Here is a 19,678-nt window from a genome sequence, read left to right on the forward strand (position 1 = left end):
ACCTAGAGTCACTTTGCTCTCACAGTTACATTTGCTCTTCTTCCAAGGTATGTCTCCCTTCTCTTTGTGTTGTTTCCCTTCGGGTCACTTCACTTCACGCTCCTTTGTCTCCCCTTCCAGCATCTCACATTTGCCCTCAGCATTCCCTCTGTGTCCTGAATCGCATTCATCATGGGCAAAGTCGCCAAGATCAAGTTTAAGGTACGCAAGTTTTTTGCGAAGATCAAGGTCCGTCGCCTCCTGGCAAAGGATGCCGCCGCTACTACCGCTGCCGCCAACGTCGCTCACGAGGAGCGACTCGCCCAGGTCCAGCGAGTGTAAGTTCATCTTCGACTCTCCTCGTCGTCCACCCATGATGGAACTAACCCATGTTTGAGCAGTGACGGAACCGAGCACAAAATCGAGCGCTCGATGGACGTGATGGTGGCCGCCCGGCGCTCGGTTTATGGTGCTCACATGTTGCCCCAGACAACTCAGTTCGGTGTCTCGGTCGAAGAGGCTCGGGAGCTCCACGAGAAGCAAAAGGCTGCTGCTGCCCAAGATGGCGGTGGGATCTGGGATGGGACCCAGACAAGCAACCAAATCTAAATCGACCATTCCTAGACAACCAACGAATTCATGAGTTTACGACAGTCACAATAGCGAAGGGTCTCGGGAGTTGGGAGTCGCGGATGACGGTTACGACATTGAACTGGGGCCAGTAGTACAGTAGATGAAGCGGTTTTAACGAGGCTGCCTCTTCGAGACACGCACAATACATCAACTAGACCCAAACTTGACCATCTCTGACGTGAATGCCTTCATCTCTATATCCCTACGTTCCTTAGAATTTGCTTAATGTGATTGATTTTTTTGAGTCACCGCTCAGTGCGCTTGAAGTCTAAAATTGAGCAGTGTCGTCAGTCCTTTTCCCGTGGACACCTCAGTGTAGCAAGCCCAATCTAGGCGTGTTTTACTAGGCAAATCCATTCATGTACACTCTCCCTCCCATACTCTCACCAATCTCACTCCTGACCACCCAAGAACAAATGCATCGAGCCCGCAGTCATTGTTTATTCCACTGGTGAGCTCGTTTGGTGGGAAGCTTAGGGCAGGGCAAACACTCGAGCATTGTGCAACCACAAATCAATAATTCACAAACCCTTCATGCACCGTAGTCAGACACTCTTCCATTGTTTACTGCCAGTCCGTCTCCCGGGGTTACGAGCATTACGTAGAATCTGGTGGAAGAGTGTTGATGCCTCAGGGGCGGGCGAAGGGACTTGAATCGGCCGGCACAAGTGTCAGGCTGCAGTGTCAAATGACGCCATCATTTACAACATTGCATACCTACCAAGGTTGCCTTGGCCACTAATGGCGAGGGGTCCGTTGGCGTTGTTGCACGAAGCTCCAACTCCAAGATGATCTTGTGAGCTGGTAGTTATGTAATTATGTGGTGTTGAGGATGTTTGATATTTATCCGTGCCCATCCTTCACAAGAGGAGCATGGACAGTCTTTACTGCATATATCTCACACCATCTCGATACTTGTTCGTGTCTTTTCTTGTAGATATCAAGTTAATGGTGCAGACGTCCAATCGTGCAATGAAGACTGCCAAGCTTTCACATGTCTCTCATCCACTAAAAACGACGACGAACGTTGAAATAAAGTTATTGACGAACTGGCTGGTCCTTGTAACCATCCTTGACCCTAGCCTCCAAGAGCAAGAAAACACTAGACCTTAATAAAGGGTATTAAAATAAACTCAGCAAAAGATATCCTAAACTTAATAATAGTATCCTAAATTTATGTAAATTTACCTGAGTCTTTTTATCACTTGGGATCGAGGTCTTGAGTTTTCTTTCATCTCCTAGCCTACCTACCTAGGTACCTAGTTCTACCAATGAATCTCGGCGTGATATAAACGCCTGTCCCCCCTAAATCGCAACACAGTCACGATCCTTGCATCAAAGTCTTGAGCCCATGGTACGTAACTCGTTTACATTTAGGTACCTAGGTAAGGCAGGTAGGTATGCCAAGCTGCCTCTCTCCTGACTCCCGTCGTCATCTCCTCAAAACACTGCATTCATGTCGTCGGGTTTTGTGGAAGGTGTGACTAAAGGCGATTGTAGATGACTGTGGTGATGCCCAGGGGAAGGCAGGTTACCTTACCTTACCTACCGTCCTTTCGAATCTTGACCTTGTTTTTCTCCTCCATCATCATCCACTTGCTTCAACAATCAAACTTTCATCAAGAGATCATCAAACAAAACTTCATCACTTTGCTATAGCTTTGCAACATTATTCCCTCCGTTACAATGCATCCAGCTTCTACAACTACCCTCGCCGCCTCCAGGTTGGAGGAGTTTGAATCCTGCTTGAGAAACAACGTAAGTTATTCCATCCTTTTCTCATCAATTTCACCTCGAGCATCACAGCTGATAACACCTCCCACAGATGCTCTGGAACTGGAACACTATTGGTGCCTGCTTTATTTCTGAGGGGTGGTACATAAGTTCCGCAGCCTTATTCGCCTTGACCTGCTTTGGCGCCTTCGGTGTGGCATTGCTATTTGAATTCGTACGCCGTGTCTCTAGAGAATGGGACCGCCACACATTCGCCAGAGACGTCGGCGATCCTCGAGAATTTCCTGCTATTGAACTTGGCCCCCTTCAACCCGTTGCCGCTCAGCCTGTTCCTGCCCAATCCGCCGGTCCTCAACCCGCTGATGCTCAATCTGCGGATGATCAATCCGCTCGATCTGCTCAATCCGCTCGATCTGCTCAATCCGCTCGATCTGCTCAACCCGCTGATGCTCAACCTGTGGCTGGTCGTCCTGCTTCCGCTATTGGCCCCAATAACCGCGTTCCCCCTTTTTTCCATCGCCGCGTTGAGCATGCCTTGATCCGGTCTTTATTGTACGTGTTACAGGTGACCATTGCCTATGGCCTCATACTGATGGCTGTTTCCTTTAATGGTTACGTCATTCTCTGTATCATAGTCGGCCATTACCTTGGCTGCGTTATCTTTGGGCGCGATCCCCAGACCGAAACTAACAAACCAAATGCTTATCAGCGTGTGTTCCAGCAGCCTGGGGTTTGTTGTGATGTTTAGGGAATGTGGGATTGGTCAAAGACTTGGGCAAAAAAAGGTTGGAGGAAGCTCGATATTTGCTTGTTTTCAAGCTGGTAGAGGAGACGGGCGGGCGTGCGTGCGTGCGTGCGGGTTATGGCGCATTCTTTATACTTGATATTAGGCTATTAGCATATAATAACAGGGTCTGATTGTATCAATATGTGTTGACGTGACTGTGCAAAGGTATCCTAAACTGAGCAAAGGTATCCTAAACTGAGCAAAGGTATCCTAAACTTATACTAAGTTAATAAAAGTCTCTTTTCTCATTTAGGATCAAGGTCTGATGTTTTCTTGCTCCTCGAGGCCCGGTTCGCTGCGGCTAGTCAGAGCTTTAGGTGTATGTCGACAATGGCCTGCCAAGAGGCCTTCTTGGCTTGATCTTGGACACCGGTGTCTTGTTGATGGTAGTCTCCCATTCTACTAAACTAAACGAGACATTTACGTCTCCTGTTTCATCGAGGGGAGGAAAGAAAACTCAGGAGCTAGACTCTAAATGACAAAAAGGATATTTAGGTAAGCTAATATAATTCAAGATGAGTTTAGGGGACCCTTTGCTAAGTTTATCTCGATACCCTATGTCTCGAGGCTTGAGTTTTCTTACTCTCTGAGGTTCTTGTCTGCCAGTTATCAACCAAAGATGTAGTCTGATCGAGATACATAGAAACAGAATTGGCTGACAAATTATCTTGGCAAGGAAGTGGATGTCCCCCAATTTCGATTGGCGTTAACCTGTCGATCCTCAACATGGGGGTTGTCCTACTAACCCAATTGAGAAGCCCCCGTTCGAGTCTCGACCTAACTCGCAACTTTGATCAAATGCAACAGCTTTATTAATCACACTCCCATCTCCATCTCCATTTCCATCTTCAGCACCACCACGACTCACTTACTTATACCGGACTGACTGCTCTTCCATCAAATCTTTACTACAGAGGCTCAGGCTCAGGCTCAGGCTCAGGGGTCCATCTACCCAGCCATCATGTTTCGCCATCTCATGTCCTCAAAGGTGCGCTCCAACGCAGGCTGCTGGACCTGTCGTCTCCGGCGCAAGAAATGCGATGAGAAGCGTCCTGTCTGTGATGCGTGTGGCGCCCTTGAGATCAGTTGTTTCTTTGATGAGGAAAAGCCAGAATGGATGGACGGTGGACCAAAGCAGAAAGCCATGGCTGAGAAGATCAAGGCTCAGGTCAAGAAGCAGGCCAGTCAGCGTCGCGATCGCAAGTATATGGAGATGCTTGAAGCCGGCACTCGCAATGTTACACTCCAGAATGAGGGCCAAAGCCAACAGCAGCCTCATGACGCTGCCATGTCCGCTGCATCCGACACGGATCCTGCTTCGGGCCATGAGTTTGGATCGACGCCTGCTTCTAGCAACACCAGCGGTGCCTCGCCCCCTGATATGCCATGGCACAGTCACTTCTCTGTCCCGACTGAAGATTCCAGCAGCTCAACTGGCGCCAGTACCGAGATTCACTTCATCATGATCTACCTCGACTACGTCTTCCCTTATCTCTTTCCCTTCTACCGCCCTCCCATCTTGGCCGGCGGTCGTGGCTGGGTACTCGACGTGCTCCAAAGCAACAAGTCCGTCTGGCATACAGCTGTGTCCCTTACTTCGTACTTCTTCAGCATAGTCATGGCCAATGGCGCAGTCGAGCATCAGGAGTGCACAAACCGAATGGTTCATCAATTGCAGTCTCAACTTGAGATGGGTCTGAGGGAACTGCAGCGTGAGATGACCGCTGTCAACCACAAGGTCTCCTGTGCCGGCGTCCGAGATCGTCTCCTTGTTCTACAAGCTATCCTACAGATGCTCATCTTTGAGGTTTCAACGAGTAACAAGGACCACTGGAAGATGCACCTCGATGCCGCTATTACCATGTTCCAACAAATCCTCCCGCAGTCAGAGAAATGGGGCGAGACATTGGAGGCTCTCTACAGCTACCGTTGGCCACCGCCAGAGATGGGTATCCGAAGACCCTTCAGCACTAATCAAGCTGCCCTTCGCTTCTTTACAGCCAATGTCCTCTACATCGATGTCATATCCAGCATTACACTCGAGCAGGCGCCACGCCTTCAGAAGTACCAAGATAACATTATGCCCAGTTGCAAAACTTACACCAACCCACATGAAGTTCGGATCTCGGGCTCACTCTTCATGGAAGATTATGTTGGTCTCAACAACTGGGTTGTGCAGATCATTGGTGACATTGCGGCACTCGATGCTTGGAAGAAGGACCAGAAGAAAAAGAACTCGTTATCAATAAATGAGTTGGTTCAGCGAGGCAAAATCATGGAAGACGCCATCAAGGGGGGACTCAGTGTAATTGAAGCGCAGATCCAAACATCGGGCCCCTTCTTCGATCCCGTGATAAGCGTTGTGGCAAATCCTACTCAAAATTACGGCTACGGTGTTGATACCAAACAAGCCCCTGGCCTTGCGGTCAATAACATGATCTGGCTCCAAGCAGCGCTCACATACCTTCACGTCGTCATATCCGGCTGGCAACCGTCTTGCCCAGAGATCCAAACCTCCGTTTCCCGTATGACAGAACTCCTTACGACCCTTCCAACCAACGTCTGCCTCCGAACTCTAGTGTGGCCCTTTTGTATCGCAGGTTGCCTTTCGCCCCCTGAAGACGAGGATAAGTATCGCGCAATGGTGGAGCGTCTGGGCCCGGTCAGTGTGTTCGGCACCATCAGAGAGGCGCTTGAAGTTATGGAGAAGGTGTGGGCGAGGCGAGATCAGATTGATGAGAGTTGGGATGTGGCCAAGTGTCTTCAGATTCTAGGACACGGAGTTTTGCTGATTTGATACCCTTGGGAGTGAGTTCGTTAATTTGTTCAGGATATGAATATTTCTTTGCCTCAATTTCTACTGTGAAAGGGACTCACTTCATTTTCGTCATTTGCGGAGGAACATATATGAATTGGCTTTTCGTGTCTTATTCCCAAGTGTCACCTCTTACTACAATTCGAGACAACTCTTTCGAGGCGGCACCTAGCTTCTATACTCAGCCTCGTCTTCAAACCTTTTGTGTTTATCTGTCTCGTATTCTGTCAGCAACGGTTATTATGGCCAGGCGTCATAGATCACAAGGTATGTTGATACAACGGTTGATGGTTGAACAATCTATGTTGACCCAAATCCCGTTTTTATTCATTTTCTGATGATGAAGCCGATCTAACCAGTAGACATTACCCAGGTGTTCCCAAACACTCATTTCCATAATCCGAAAAGCAAAGCAAACCGTCCAATCTATTATATTCCAAAAACACGATTACCCCTGAACTCTTTTCCCGCCGAAGAGTGTCTGTCTCTTCTCGAGCAGATCAAGATCCCACCAACCCTCTACTCGCTCTAGCAGGGTCTTGCGCTTCGACCAGACCCTCTCGAGAGGACTTTTCGGCCCACTATCGTTCATACGTCCTGGTGATACCGGAACTGGAGGCAAAGGAGGAAGATGTTGCAGAGGCTGTGGCACTTCCTTTCTCTTTACTCGGACAGGCGCCGTGGGGGGCGGGGGACACCACGGCTGGCGTGCGCTCTCAGCATCAGAAGAGTCGCTGTCGAACCGCTTCGCCATGGCCATGGTCCCCAGACTTCGCTCCTGGGCCATCACATGCGGTCCTAGACTGATGCCCAGGGCGTTGACCTGCCCCTCACGGCCGCACCCTCAACCCTCGATGTCCTTGGGGGCAGGGCGAGAGGTACCCTTTGTTCGCTTCCAGAGGCATCCGGAGGTGATGGCAGAGAAGGCGAACAGCACGCAGAGTGCAATGCTGAGGCCCCAGATGGACTTGATCTGGTAGCACGAAGCCTTGTCAGGGTCGACCCAGGCGAAAGTGTTGCCACGGGAGTGGTAGACGTTGTGGAAGAGGGAGTTGATAAAGTTGGCTGTGTTGCCGTCTGATGGAAACTTGGGGCATGAGAGGTAACTGACGGGCTTGCCGACAGTGCAGGCGACTACGATGCATGCGACGAGAAGCATGATATCAGCACCAGTCGAGAGGAGGAGAGGAAGCATGCCATCCCAGTAGAGGATGTAAGAGATGGCGATGTAAAGGGTTGAGATGCAAGCCTATACCATGTTAGTCTACCACTCTTCGATCACACCACATATACAAGCCAACTTACAACAACCAGTGTTCCAATCAAGGCAGAAGGCGCCGCATAATCAGCGTTGACCATCTCACCAATGAAGTTGGCAGTCAATCCGATGATGGTGATCAGAGAGATGAACTCCATGGCTCGCATGGCAGTCCAGGTGTGCCCGAGGGCTCCGAGAGCAGGCTGCATCTTGGGCTTGAGGGCTCCAACAGATTCTGTGTCTAGAGAGAGACGAGGGCGCGACGAGCCAGCTGTGCGCAAAGGAAAGTTTTTGGCGTAGAAAGGGATGGAGGGGGCTGAGGAAGTTATTTTGTCTAAGTGAATGGCCCGCCCAAAGAAGAGGCGAGAGATGGACTTGTAAAAGAAAGAAAGGAATTCGTTATGAGATTCGTCTGGTCGTGAGTAAGAAGAAAAACCCAAGAGAGGACAAAGGAAACTAAGGAAATGAGACAAAAGGAAAAGAGAGAGAAATTGGAGTGTTTGCTGTTGGAGTTGTTTGATGAAGAGAAAAGGATATCTCAACCAGCCCGATACTCCGTGTCTTTATACACAAATCCAAAGTCAACAAACCTTTCCAAGATACAAGAATAACACACTCAGTTCATGGGTAGTACCTTGTCTAGCCTCGTTTCCAATTACAGCAACCGCCTGCTACCAGCCGCCATCGCGCTTCACGCTCTCCCACAGACGATCATCTCAACCCTGCCGGTTCAACAACATGATACAGCAATTCTCTTGCTGTTCCTGGGCGTTGGGTTTCGTCGGCCAATGAGGCTTCAGAGGCTTAACGTTGTGGCGGCGCTTAGACGAGCAGGGATGTTGGATGAATAGCAATAGCCGCGCAGGGGAGAGAGCGGCTGGTGTTTCAGAAAACATCGACATGGTCATGATTGGGTGAGAGTCGTTCTTGGGGAAATACGGTTCGTTGGCCCGGATGAGGCTCCTTTGTTTAGAATGAGGTCGCATACACGGCGAGATTGCGTGGGTGAAGATTATGAGTCCACTGTTGCAAGTTATTCCGGGATAGTCGTCCTACTGCAACAGCAACTGATCCGGTCCAGGATCGATCTCGGCTGTTGATCTGATCTTGTGTGGTTCACAATGATCGACGTGAATCCATCGTTGGTTACTTTTCACCTGACACAGCATAATCGATCTAATGCTGGTGGCCTACCACAGGGGCCAGCCAGGCCAAGTTCAAGTTGGCTGAAAATAGAGCGACATGACATGTCAGTTCATTTTGTTGCGCCAGACGCCTATCTAGGATCCTATCATGAATACAAACATGCTGTCCCACTGCTTATTATTCTGTACATTCTCAAGCCCGCTCAATCAGCAGAGGCATTAGTGCCCCAGCCGTCGTCTCAGTTCCAGGTTATGATCCACCATTCTCAAGATAGATTTCAGCACATAAGCTTAACCAAGGAGATCATCCATAGCAGATCCGCCGGTCTTGGGAGGAGCACTGCCGCTGGAAGATGGAGCTGCTGGGGCTCCCCAGATTCCAGCACTGCTCTTCTCCTTGGCAAGTTGGCCCATTGCGGGTCCAGTCTTGGGTGTCTCTGGCTTCTTGACGCCTCCACTGGCCTTGCCCCAGAGAGCTCCAAAGGCATCTCCACCAGCAGCGGGCGCTGGCTTGGCTGATGGGCTAGTAACGGGCTTCATGTTAGCCATAGTAGTAGGGCCGCTGGGCGCAGCGCTAGAGGCGCTTCCCATGCCTGAGAAGGCAGATGTTGTTGGGGTCTTTGCTGTCTGTGCTTGGACAGAGCTGAAGTAGTTGGGTCCAGTCTGTTGGAAGGCAGCAGGCTTGGGAGCCTGTGCCGCAGGGGCAGCAGGGATACTAAAGGCAGAGTAGTTGGGCCCGGGAGTTCCTGAGGCACTTGGTGCAGGCGAGATGGACGCCATGCTAACCATGTGGCTAATGTCAGCTTGCTGAGGAGCCGATTGAGGTTGGGGAGCAACAAACTGGGCGGTTGAGGAGGCCGTCGCTGTCACAGCAGGGCTTTGCATAAAGTTGTTGGATGGTGCTGCCTGGGCAGGGGTAGCTGACTGGAAGTCGTCGAACTCGTCGTCGTCGTCTTGCGCAGGAGCGGCGGCAGTGTTGCTTGGGGCCAAAGCTGGTGCTGCAGACGATGCTGGAGCAGGGTCATCGAAAGAGAAGAGATCAACCTCGGGTTCCTTCTTCTTGGGAGGCTCAGCGGCCTTCTTGACAGGAGTGCGCTCGGGTCGCTTAGCAGCAGCTCTTGATGAGCTGACAGCTGGTCTCTCGCCCTCGTCGAACTCATCGTATTCCTCAAATCGCTCGGATCGGCTGGCAGCGCCATCACCTCGCCAGTCATCAGACTGACCTCCGAAACCACCACCATCGCCATAGACACCACCAGAGTATCCGCCGTAGTTGCCAGGGCCGCCGCTGCTACCACCACCGCCGTAGCCAGCACTCTCACTGCCAAAACCACCATAACGACCAGAGCTGCCACTTGAGAAGCCACCTCCAAAGGTCGCACCACCCTCAACTCCGGTGTACTTGTTCTTGGTTGCACGCGCCTTCTTGCGCTCGGTCCGGATGCGATCCACGTCACTAAGAAGATCGGCCAACTCCTTGGCTCGGTTGCGCACGTTGATGCCCTGGTCTTTTCCGTTCTGATCGATAAAGTGAAATTGGCGCAGCATCTTAAGAAGCGAGATGTGTCCTCTAGCATCGTCGATAACGCGCTCGGAACCGTGCTTGATAAGAAACTCGAGTAATTGGAGGGCCTTGTAGATTTGACGCCACTCCTCGGCAGCCTTCTCGGTGAAGCGACGGTAGATCATGGGCATAATCTCGTTAAGGGTTTGGCTGGCTCACAGTCAACAGTTGGTCTTGGATATTGCTCAATATTGCGGCGAGCGTACTAATTGAATGTTCCATTGGCAATCTCTTGCATGAGTGTCGATGAAGCACCCCATGGCTCGTTATTCGTTGCTTCTCGCACCTGAAGATGGGTAAGTCGACGATGTCCGGGTCTGTTGTCGCGCAGAGCTCAACCAACCTTGGCCTCCATCTCGGTAAAGTTCATAACGGCTGGACATCGTCAGTAACTTATGACGCGCATTAGGTGATCGCTAAAAGGGGGTACCATTCTGGGCCTTCCGAAAGCCTGCCTTGAGGTCATACAAGGTCAGGTTGGAGACTGTGTTCTTCAAATCGTTAATATCCATGGTGAATTAGTCCAAGAAGATGAAAGCCAGCAGAAAAGTCGAAGGATGAGCGCAGAAGACGCGGAGCCGTTGATGATGCTCCTGAAGGGATTCGTAATGGAATTGAACGGAGTATCTGGAGTTCAAGATGCCCCTTGCTGCGCTATTGCCATGGTGGACACTTGGACATTTCCCAGAGCCCAACGTCAGCATGGATCATGGCTAATCACGTGATGCTATCAACATTCCTGTATGAGGATATAGAGGTTATGGAGTTGAACATTCATTCAGGGCCTGCAACACTGATCTGAAAATACAATTGAATTTCCGGTCCATCTCCTGTGCTCTAATTGGCATATGTTACAGTTTCAGAGCCAGAAACCGAGCTTCTACCCAGTAGCAGACACTTTAACTCATCTGGAAACATTCATGGATGGAAACCTCTAGTCCCCGCCATACAACCTTAGACTTCAGGCCTGAAGAGGGCCCTAGAGGGCCAGTCACGGCGCTAGAATTGGATACCAGACGTCAAGCTGGTCCAAACTTTTATCTTCCCTTTCTCGAGATCAGTCCAAAAGACCAACCTCAGCACGTACATCACCAGTTTTCTGTAATTCTATCTATCTAAATCTACATCTTCTGTACTATCAAGCCAATTCCCCAAGCGTATTAGTCTTCAAGGTACGTGCAAGTTCAATTGTTTCCCCTGCCGCGTTTGCCTTTGTTCTACCACAGAGAGCTCTGGGCAAGCTCTCAAGCTGTAGTGCACGCTACAGAGGGGAGAGAAGCATGACGCCTTTGAGGCAAACATTGGCCCATCTGAGCACCTCTCTTGGATCAATGGTATTATTCTGACCCGGATTGGGATCTTGGAAAAGCCAGCTGATCGGCCCAATACCGGTATTGTCGGCTTCTTCTCGCCTTTGTTCCTCACTGCCAGCTTGAGCTTGCCTGGTGCTGGTCTTGGTCGCCCCCCGGTCCTGCGGAGGGAGGGGAGCTTCTTTTCCCGGCGTCTGACTGTTCAAAATGCATTGGAATGGTCACTTCTGCCCACGGGTTGATTAATGGACTGGATACTGGTACATTACATGAGACTCGAGGTGGAGGGCCCATGCAATCCACCGGGGTGGCCGTATCCCATGTCCCCTCCAATGGGGGTGATGCTTTGGCAAAAGTCTGCTGCACTTCGGGCGTATCGGGCCACTGACTCGACGCGACTTTCTGGACTGGTGGTTTGAGGGGCCAAGTACTATGTACAGTCAAGTACATACAAGACTTGCTGCAGCCAGACAGACCAGAGAGGAGTGTGTGAGTCCAGCACGATACGATACGTTGCCTGCTTGACGTGGCCCGGACAACCTCCATCAGCTCCAAGGATAGCCCCTTTGAAGCTTTGACGGGTAGGGCGAGCGAGCCAGAGCCAGCCATTGAGTCCACAGCACAGTCCAATGTGGTCTTGTTGTTTCTCAATGCGCGTGCTTGCGCTATTTGCAATGTCTGGCATGGCATAGCATGGCATGGCTGTAGGTAATGGCGGTCAGAGCTATGCCATGCCATGCTCGTCAGCTCTCGCTTGCTGTATTGATTGATGGATTCATCATTGATCAACAGAGCCAGAACCTTAGCTGTTGCAAAGCTCCCCCTCCCCCGCCCCACTGTGGCCATAGCCACCACGGTGACCTCATGGCCTAGCGGGCTCTCTAGGTACAACTGCAACAGCCAAAACAGCGAGAGGAAGCTCTCAGGATCACTTCACGTGATCGCCTCTCGATCAACTGCTCCACTCTTTCACACTTTCTACGCGCTTCGATTGGCTTCAACGGCCCACGCTAACGCTTTGCCCCTCCAGCTTCCTCAAAATGAGACCCTCCCTCTTCAAGCCCCTCCTACCCCGCCATAACTGCTTCTCTGCAGCGAGAACTTCTTCTTCTCTTCCTCAACTCTCCAACACAATCAAATCCGTTAGATTCTTCTCAGCTTCATCCGCAGTCATGGGTAACAAGGTGTAAGTCATCTCATGCCCTGTCAATCATCGCATTGATGTCGCCATCTGCTAACTCTGATCAGTTTCTTCGATATTGAGTGGGAGGGCCCCGTCTTCCAGAACGGCAAGCCAACCTCCACCGTTCAGAGTAAGTTGTTGATTCCTCCCCGATGCCATTATCCTCAACGATCCGAGACGGCAAGCTGCAGATGCAGCTATCCTACCCTTCGGCTCGATACCTCGAGAGATGCACGATGGTCTGATGTTTGCGGCATTTGGATCTACATCCATAGCATTCGTCATCACCTCGCATCATCAGTTCTCTGCTTGAGCTCCGCTTGCTGTTGCATCAATGCTAACATTCCTTCTCTCCAGGCCAGCGTGGTCGCATCAACTTCAACCTCTACGACAAGGAGGTCCCCAAGACCGCTGAGAACTTCCGTGCTCTCTGCACTGGCGAGAAGGGTTTCGGCTACAAGGGTTCTTCTTTCCACCGAATCATCCCCGACTTCATGCTCCAGGGTGGTGACTTCACCCGTGGCAACGTACGTTTCTGTCACCCTAAACCTCCCATGCGCATACTAACACGATCAAGGGCACTGGTGGCAAGTCCATCTATGGTGAGAAGTTCGCCGACGAGAACTTCAAGCTCACCCACGACCGCCCCGGTCTGTTGTCCATGGCCAACGCTGGTCCCAACACGTAAGCAATTTCACTCCTGACTACATATTCAATTAGACTAACAATGTTCCCAGCAACGGCTCCCAGTTCTTCATCACCACTGTTGTTACCTCTTGGCTCAACGGTCGCCACGTCGTTTTCGGCGAGGTCGCTGACGAGGAGTCCATGAACGTTGTCAGAGCTCTTGAGGCTACCGGCTCCGGCAGCGGTGCTGTCAAGTACCAGAAGCGTGCCACCATTGTCGACTCTGGTGAGCTGTAAAAAGCTCCTATTAAGGACAAGACAACGGGATGGGATTTGGGAGCACATTACAAAACTGAATGAGGACTAGCATAAATAGCTGGATTTTCGCAAGCTGGCATAAAAGACTAGCTTAGCTGATGAGCAATGTCAACCATTTAACCCCACACGCATTTCCATTTGATACTATCATGATGTGAATGATTGATTCTTGAAATACCGCCGGACAGCTCATTCTAGAGCTCTACTTGGTAAAATTGATTGATGATCGCTGCGACCATTGCGCTTGGCTGCATTCTAAATGGCCTTCGCTTGTCCTTCTACGCCTTTGCTGTTATCCCTATATACAAAAAGCCTTCTTCCAGACCATAACTCCGTTCTCCGTCAGAAAAATGCAGGTATCAGTGACCCATACTTATCGTATCGACATGCAAAATCTGCACTCATGCTCTATTCAACGCCCAACCACCTTTTGAAATATTCACAGTTATTGGGGCCTACAGGACCGCCCTCTTCGCAGATCTCGAACACGGGACAACGTCCACAGGGAGCTTCGGTGAAGGCACTGATGATAGGCTCGGGACCGCCTTCACGGCCAGTAGGATCATCTCGACCAGCCCAGCTTTCTAAAGACTGCTTGGCGATGCGAGATACGCGGTAGCCAATCTTTCCAGCAACTTTGACCGACTCGATGAGGTTGTCCCAGACAAGTACGTCGACAAGCTTCTGTACATCGTGCTCGGAAAGGATGGTGTTGTGGGTGATGCCGCTTGATGAGAGGAGACGAGCGATGTCGCGTACGGTCGGATAGCCTGTGTATCCAGCAGGCAGAGGAAGTAGGGCGTCCTTTTTGACGGCCGCCGTAGGAGATATCTTGGTGGCTTTCGCTGGGGGCTCATCTATGTGACTAGCATCTCGCTTCTTGCCCCTTTCCACGCCACCTTTCACGACACCTTTCTTGGGAACTTGCGTCCGCGCAGCACCTCCCCCGTGTGTGCTGTGATAGCTGCTCTGACGCTTGATAAAATCATATACAACTCGCTGCAGGTCTTCGATAAAGGCCTCATCAAAGTTCTGATCGGTGTACCACGGGCCGCCGGTGGCTCTGTCGCTAGGCCGTATGGAGGCCTTGATGAACATCTTTTTGTTCGGGTGTTCGACATTCTTGAAGGGCGCAATTAGACCCTTTGCCTGGAGCTGCTTGAGTGCGTTCTTGAGGACCGAGTCGTGCATGTTCAGTCGCTTCTGTAGCGTCTGCGACCAGATACCGTCGCCGCCCGAGTCGTCGATGAGAGAGTAGACCATGACCTGTTCGTCGGTCGAGCACTGCTTGTACCTAGCCAATTGTCAGCCACGGGCTTGATGGAGTGTTCCAGAGGTATTTCTACGCACTTGTGGGCTTCTTCAGAGTCGCGCCATTTCCATAGCACTTGGCCCGAGGCCTCGCGCATGGTGATGAAAAGCTTGTCATCTGTGAGGGATTGAACGACACGGGCGAGCAGCATGAGGTCTCTGTTGGGAATGACGTCGAGGCGCAAAAGGTCATCCTGGGAGAACATGTCGGTCCCAGACTCGCGACATCGATCGTAGAGGGCCTGCTTCCAGACGCCGAGCTTGGCCGTCGCGGCGTCGCCCTCGGCGGGCGCGGGGGTGGGCATTGTGAGTCAAGCGAGGATGCGACAAGAGGAATAGAATTGTCGTAGGAGGGAGGATTTGGTAAGAAGAGTCAAAGATCTGATTATATTTGATGCTACATTGACATAAAATAGCGAGTGGCGAGTAAGAGAATGTGAGAAAGAAGACGGATGACGATGGGCTTCTTGAAGTAGAAGCGGCTGGGTTAGGTTGGAAATAATTATTTTTGAGTCCCCCGCAGTCGACGCTAAAGTGTAGCTCGTCCCCTACCCTGCTACCTTATTACTGAACAATAGGTTTTAGGTTCCACCTTCCCTGTGAGTCGACCCGGCGGAATGTCGGCAGTGCATGCGGAATGTGGGGTATCTTATCAACGTCCCGGTCCCCCACCATCTGTGAATACTACCATCAGCCACCCTAGAGCTTCATTGTCATGAGAGTTTGAATACCTCTGAAGTTGTGAGCTGACCTGTGTCTGATATTATAGTTTTATGCTATAATCTGAGGGTCTTTCAGTTAGGCTTATATGAATCATGTGAAATCTGATCTAAAGCTGTGTGATATCGTTCAGAGTCTTAACCTGAGGCATGATTCAAGCCAGAAACCATCCATACACCATGCATCTATGGCTCATGTTTCTTCCTAAATAGGCCATGACACATACGGGTCACCGAGATCATCATACCGCTCACTTTATGGTCGCATCTACCTCTCTATATAAGTTCCATTTGTACATTCTGCTTGTCTCCTAAACACACACTCTTCTATGTCCAACAAATGAGACTGACTAAAGGCCTGACTGTATAGTAAAGCAACATAATACCAAGGCATTAACAATACACCATGAAGTTCGATATTGACTGTATTTTAACTATTGAGAAAACTCGCCACGGCCGCGAAAATGCCACTCGATGTGAAGGTTTAGGCTTCCATCATCTCAGAAATAAACTCTAGGATCGTGAAAGGTCGTATCAACTCATCATAAGAACCTCGACATAGAAAGTTTAACAACTCGACTATATATCGGGAGTTGTCCCTTTCTTCTTCACTATCGAAAAATCTCATCTCTTTCCTCGAAAACATTACGTCGTTGACACTTTCCAACTATATCATCACTGTCGAAGTTCACGAACCGCAACATTAAGCCAACCCAAATTTAGTATTAAATGAACGAATCCCTTGAGCATAATCTACAACAAAGTATCCTCAAAATGCTTTCAGCTGCCGAAAGAGAAGAAATCGATCAAGAAGTCGCAGCTTTTATGGCCGAGTTTGACCACATGTTTGGAGACCACAATCGAGGTATCTCGAATGATGACGCTTCAAAGAGCGGCACTTCAAGCGACGACACCTCAGCAAATGAAACGAACACTCAAAGCACAAAGAAAGGCACACAGGAGGATGCTTCTTCCGCAAAGTCATCTGTCAGATGCGACAGATTCGCGCACTTGAGCCAGGAGCTCGCCTCACACGCCAGAGCAATCGAACGCTACAACTTTCTGAAGAGCCACTGTCCGTGGAGCCAAGACGAAGCATTCCTGAACATGATGTGTTCGCTGCACAATCACCCACAGACAATGGGTCTTCCACCGAGTTCAACTGAGCCTTTGGCCGATGAGTCACCCGAGAACGATGACGGGACAAGTCTGCGGCAGAGTCAGACCGATGTCCGTGTTGAGACCAAGTAGACTTTAGGACAAATCCGTGGAGGGAAGATTGAGAGTAGGAGAGAAATGAGGAGCAATCATGAGGGCAGCAGTCGAGTTACGGGAGAAACTGAGTTGTGTGTGTTCAGTTTAAAGTTTCTTGGTTGGAATAGACAAGACGTCACTCCCCAACAAAAAGACTTATCATTGCTAAGACTCATGCTTCAATAAAATTGAGATTCACCCACGTCACTCATGCTCAGGATATCGTGATTTGTAGTGTTTAAAGAAATTCACTCGCTTTAGTGACTTAACTACTCAGTACAAACATCAAACATCATAATAAAGACAGCATCCCAATTATGTGTCATCGAGCCTTGAAATTCCTCCCTCTTGTACAATTCGATGCCTGTCCCTTCATATCGTCTTTATCCCTGCGCCCGGAACGCCTGACTGCAGACCACGTGCTTCCTTCACATGCAAAGCTTTCGCCTTCTTGCTTGTTGAGTGTCGTAAGGAGGGTTACTTCCATGCAAAGGTGCACGTGGCATGAGCTTTTTCTTGTAATGTGAAATTATCTCTTAAGAAATCAAGACAGCTTTGCCCAGAAGCCCCTAGTTTACAGGGCTCTTGCTCTTCTCGACAGGTGGCTCTGGCTTATCCTTCTCCGTATCGACGTCCATAGCATCGTCGGGTTGTTCGCTCTGAGCCTTCTCAGGTGCTGCTGCAGGCTTATCTGAGGTTTCTTCGGTGCTTTTAGGTTCTGTGGTAGGCTCCTTCGTGGTGGAATCAGTAGCCTCTTGGGCAGCAGGCTCGTCTTTTGAGGCCTTCTCGGTAGGCGCTGAAGGCTCTGTGGGTGCCTCAGGCTCGACCTCTTCCTTCTTGATTGTTGTCTCCTCTGGAGCCGCCGAGTCCTCCATGCCAACATCACCGTCTCCATCCACTTTACTAGCTTCAGGTTCCTTGGCGGGCTCATCAGGCTTCTCGCTCTCCTTGGATGGAGCCTCCTTCTCGGCTGGGGCCGGGGCTGAGATGTCGTCGATAGTATCGTCATTGACATCGTGAGCATCCTCGCCAGCTTGCCCCTCAGCAGGTTCGTCAGCGGAAGCACCGTTAGTTACCTTGGCAGGAGGAGCATCGGCATTATCGACTTCCATTTCCCCCTTGCGATAATCGGTAAATGTGCGCTTGTTACCATTCTGGCGCGTAGCACCATGCGCCTGAGCCATCTCATCGTCGTCACTGGCTTCGAACTCGTTGTCGTGTTCAACGTGCTTGTCCCAACGATGTTCGGTCATGCGAACATCCTTGTTCTCATCCTCATCAAGGTCATCCAACTCGGCCTCCTCCTCATCAGTCATACCGCCGAAGGGCTTTCGGGGTACATCTTGCAACTGTACTGAAGGAGCAGGTCCGGTTTGTCGAAGGTTGTCGATGACTGAAGCAGTGATCTTCTCAAGGTACTCTCGGCTGTTGGAGTTCTCCATGTTAGAGGATCGCACATTCAGCTCAAAATCGGGAGCATAGTACTGTACCACGTTAGTGGGGGCTTGTCAACACAGGATCAGATAACTTACTTCGTAGTATTCATTGTAGGGCAGGGTTCGGTCCATCTCCTTGCCCACAAGAACACCAGTCTCAAAAGCCCAAGTTCGAGCGACGTTGCGCATTGTGTAGCCACCTCCACCGAGAACAAGAGTCGGGAGATTAAAGCTCTTGACATAGTTGACACAGTTGGCGTGGCCGTCCATACTCAGATTGAAGCAACCGAGTCGATCGCCAGACAGACTGTCACCACCGCATTGGAGAACAACAGCCTCGGGCTGGTAGTACTTCATGACATTCTCAATGACAGGCTGGAAGATGGACTTGTAGGACACATCGGTGATACCATCTCGAAGAGGAAAGTTGACAGCATAGTTTTTTCCTTGTCCAATACCAGTGTCTCGAAGTTCACCAGTGCCGGGGAAGTACTCTCCGTACTTGTGGAAAGAAACCGTCATGACACGGTCGGTGGTGTAGAAAGCCTCCTCAACACCATCACCATGATGCACGTCGATATCGATGTAAAGGACCCGCTTTTTGAATCGAAGGAGTTCGAGAATACCGAGGACAATGTCTAGATACCGTGTTAGACCGTGGTACTTGGGATATATGGGAGAGACAAACCGTTGACGTAGCAGAAACCACTGGCCTCGCACTTCTTGGCGTGGTGAAGACCACCAGCCCAGTTGATGGCGATGTCGCACTTTTGGCGATTCAGTCGCGCGGCACCCTCCATGCTACCACCTGCACTGATACCACAGAACTCGAATAGACCATCGAAAACGGGACAATCGTCACCGACGTTGTATTTTCCTTGCTCTCTCATAAAGCTGTCCATGTTGTCTGGTGTGACTTTTTGTAGGAAATCGATGTAGTCGTCGGTATGGAATTGGGTCATCTCGCCTCGAGTCGCAGGTTTTGCGCGCTGCAGTCTGTTAGTATGACATTCCAAACTCGTTTACACCTAGAGTTGAGTTGGGGACCAAGAATGGACTCACGTAGATCTCCATCTTCTGGTAGAGATTATACTGCATAATCAAGCTATGCGCCAACCGAATGCGATGAGGCTTCATGGGATGGCCAGTAACATAGGCATAGTTACCAATGTCGGAATCATAAAAGTAAGCGACCTTCTTGGGGGATGAGCCATTGAGCGCAACCGAGCCGAGCTCGACACGTATATCGTCGCCCATGACTGCGGCTACTCGTGGAGTCGCGAATCTCGGAAAGCGGGTGTAAAAGAAAGGGTTAGATCAAATTTGTGCTCGAAAAGAGGATCTTGGATATGTATTTCGATAGGGAATTGCTCAGGGAGAGCTCAGCATGATCGAGGGAAAAGTTTAGAGAAGAGTTTGGTAGAATGTGACAAGATTTCGAGAAGAATCTTTGAGTGTAAGTATGTAACTAATGGGCAGAACCACTCACTTACCACTGGCTGATGCGAAGCACATCCCGGGAGCTTGAAAGTCTCCCGTTTACACCGGAATAAATATTGAAGCGCCTCCGTTTATATTGATATGCGCCACGCTTTGAGTCCCTCG

The 19,678-nt window shown here is 50.3% G+C and overlaps 9 protein-coding genes across 9 annotated transcripts; 5 read left to right on the forward strand and 4 right to left on the reverse strand.

Moving 5' to 3' along the window:
* Nucleotides 1-171: 171 nt before the first annotated feature.
* FTJAE_1566 (mei2-like protein) lies at nt 172-588 on the forward strand (the record flags this gene model as incomplete). Its single annotated transcript, XM_037347668.1, has 2 exons — nt 172-317; nt 381-588. 2 exons carry the CDS (start codon nt 172-174, stop codon nt 586-588), a joined length of 354 nt encoding a protein of 117 aa, XP_037211134.1.
* A 1,710-nt stretch (nt 589-2,298) lies between these two features.
* On the forward strand, nt 2,299-3,094 carry FTJAE_1567 (Ctr copper transporter; the record flags this gene model as incomplete). Its single annotated transcript, XM_037347669.1, has 2 exons — nt 2,299-2,370; nt 2,438-3,094. The coding sequence occupies 2 exons, from the start codon at nt 2,299-2,301 to the stop codon at nt 3,092-3,094; spliced, it is 729 nt and encodes a 242-aa protein (XP_037211135.1).
* A 1,000-nt stretch (nt 3,095-4,094) lies between these two features.
* FTJAE_1568 (C6 transcription factor) lies at nt 4,095-5,930 on the forward strand (the record flags this gene model as incomplete). The annotated part of the gene is made up of 1 exon (XM_037347670.1): nt 4,095-5,930. The coding sequence occupies one exon, from the start codon at nt 4,095-4,097 to the stop codon at nt 5,928-5,930; it is 1,836 nt and encodes a 611-aa protein (XP_037211136.1).
* A 466-nt stretch (nt 5,931-6,396) lies between these two features.
* FTJAE_1569 (membrane-associating domain protein) lies at nt 6,397-7,415 on the reverse strand (the record flags this gene model as incomplete). The annotated part of the gene is made up of 3 exons (XM_037347671.1): nt 6,397-6,746; nt 6,798-7,197; nt 7,254-7,415. 3 exons carry the CDS (start codon nt 7,413-7,415, stop codon nt 6,397-6,399), a joined length of 912 nt encoding a protein of 303 aa, XP_037211137.1.
* A 1,227-nt stretch (nt 7,416-8,642) lies between these two features.
* On the reverse strand, nt 8,643-10,427 carry FTJAE_1570 (cytoskeletal adaptor; the record flags this gene model as incomplete). Its single annotated transcript, XM_037347673.1, has 4 exons — nt 8,643-10,065; nt 10,122-10,201; nt 10,259-10,290; nt 10,346-10,427. The coding sequence occupies 4 exons, from the start codon at nt 10,425-10,427 to the stop codon at nt 8,643-8,645; spliced, it is 1,617 nt and encodes a 538-aa protein (XP_037211138.1).
* Nucleotides 10,428-12,265: 1,838 nt separating this feature from the next.
* FTJAE_1571 (peptidyl-prolyl cis-trans isomerase mitochondrial) lies at nt 12,266-13,332 on the forward strand (the record flags this gene model as incomplete). The annotated part of the gene is made up of 5 exons (XM_037347674.1): nt 12,266-12,411; nt 12,474-12,538; nt 12,766-12,935; nt 12,986-13,092; nt 13,146-13,332. 5 exons carry the CDS (start codon nt 12,266-12,268, stop codon nt 13,330-13,332), a joined length of 675 nt encoding a protein of 224 aa, XP_037211139.1.
* Nucleotides 13,333-13,761: 429 nt separating this feature from the next.
* On the reverse strand, nt 13,762-14,969 carry FTJAE_1572 (DNA-directed RNA polymerase III subunit RPC6; the record flags this gene model as incomplete). Its single annotated transcript, XM_037347675.1, has 2 exons — nt 13,762-14,647; nt 14,704-14,969. The coding sequence occupies 2 exons, from the start codon at nt 14,967-14,969 to the stop codon at nt 13,762-13,764; spliced, it is 1,152 nt and encodes a 383-aa protein (XP_037211140.1).
* A 1,188-nt stretch (nt 14,970-16,157) lies between these two features.
* FTJAE_1573 (uncharacterized protein) lies at nt 16,158-16,634 on the forward strand (the record flags this gene model as incomplete). Its single annotated transcript, XM_037347676.1, has 1 exon — nt 16,158-16,634. One exon carries the CDS (start codon nt 16,158-16,160, stop codon nt 16,632-16,634), a length of 477 nt encoding a protein of 158 aa, XP_037211141.1.
* A 572-nt stretch (nt 16,635-17,206) lies between these two features.
* Nucleotides 17,207-19,330, reverse strand: FTJAE_1574 (histone deacetylase 1 2; the record flags this gene model as incomplete). The annotated part of the gene is made up of 4 exons (XM_037347677.1): nt 17,207-18,121; nt 18,170-18,711; nt 18,762-19,062; nt 19,136-19,330. 4 exons carry the CDS (start codon nt 19,328-19,330, stop codon nt 17,207-17,209), a joined length of 1,953 nt encoding a protein of 650 aa, XP_037211142.1.
* Nucleotides 19,331-19,678: the final 348 nt, after the last annotated feature.

The sequence above is a fragment of the Fusarium tjaetaba genome (genome assembly GCF_013396195.1).
Source record: "Fusarium tjaetaba strain NRRL 66243 chromosome Unknown NRRL66243_c0000030, whole genome shotgun sequence".
NCBI lineage: Eukaryota > Fungi > Ascomycota > Sordariomycetes > Hypocreales > Nectriaceae > Fusarium > Fusarium tjaetaba.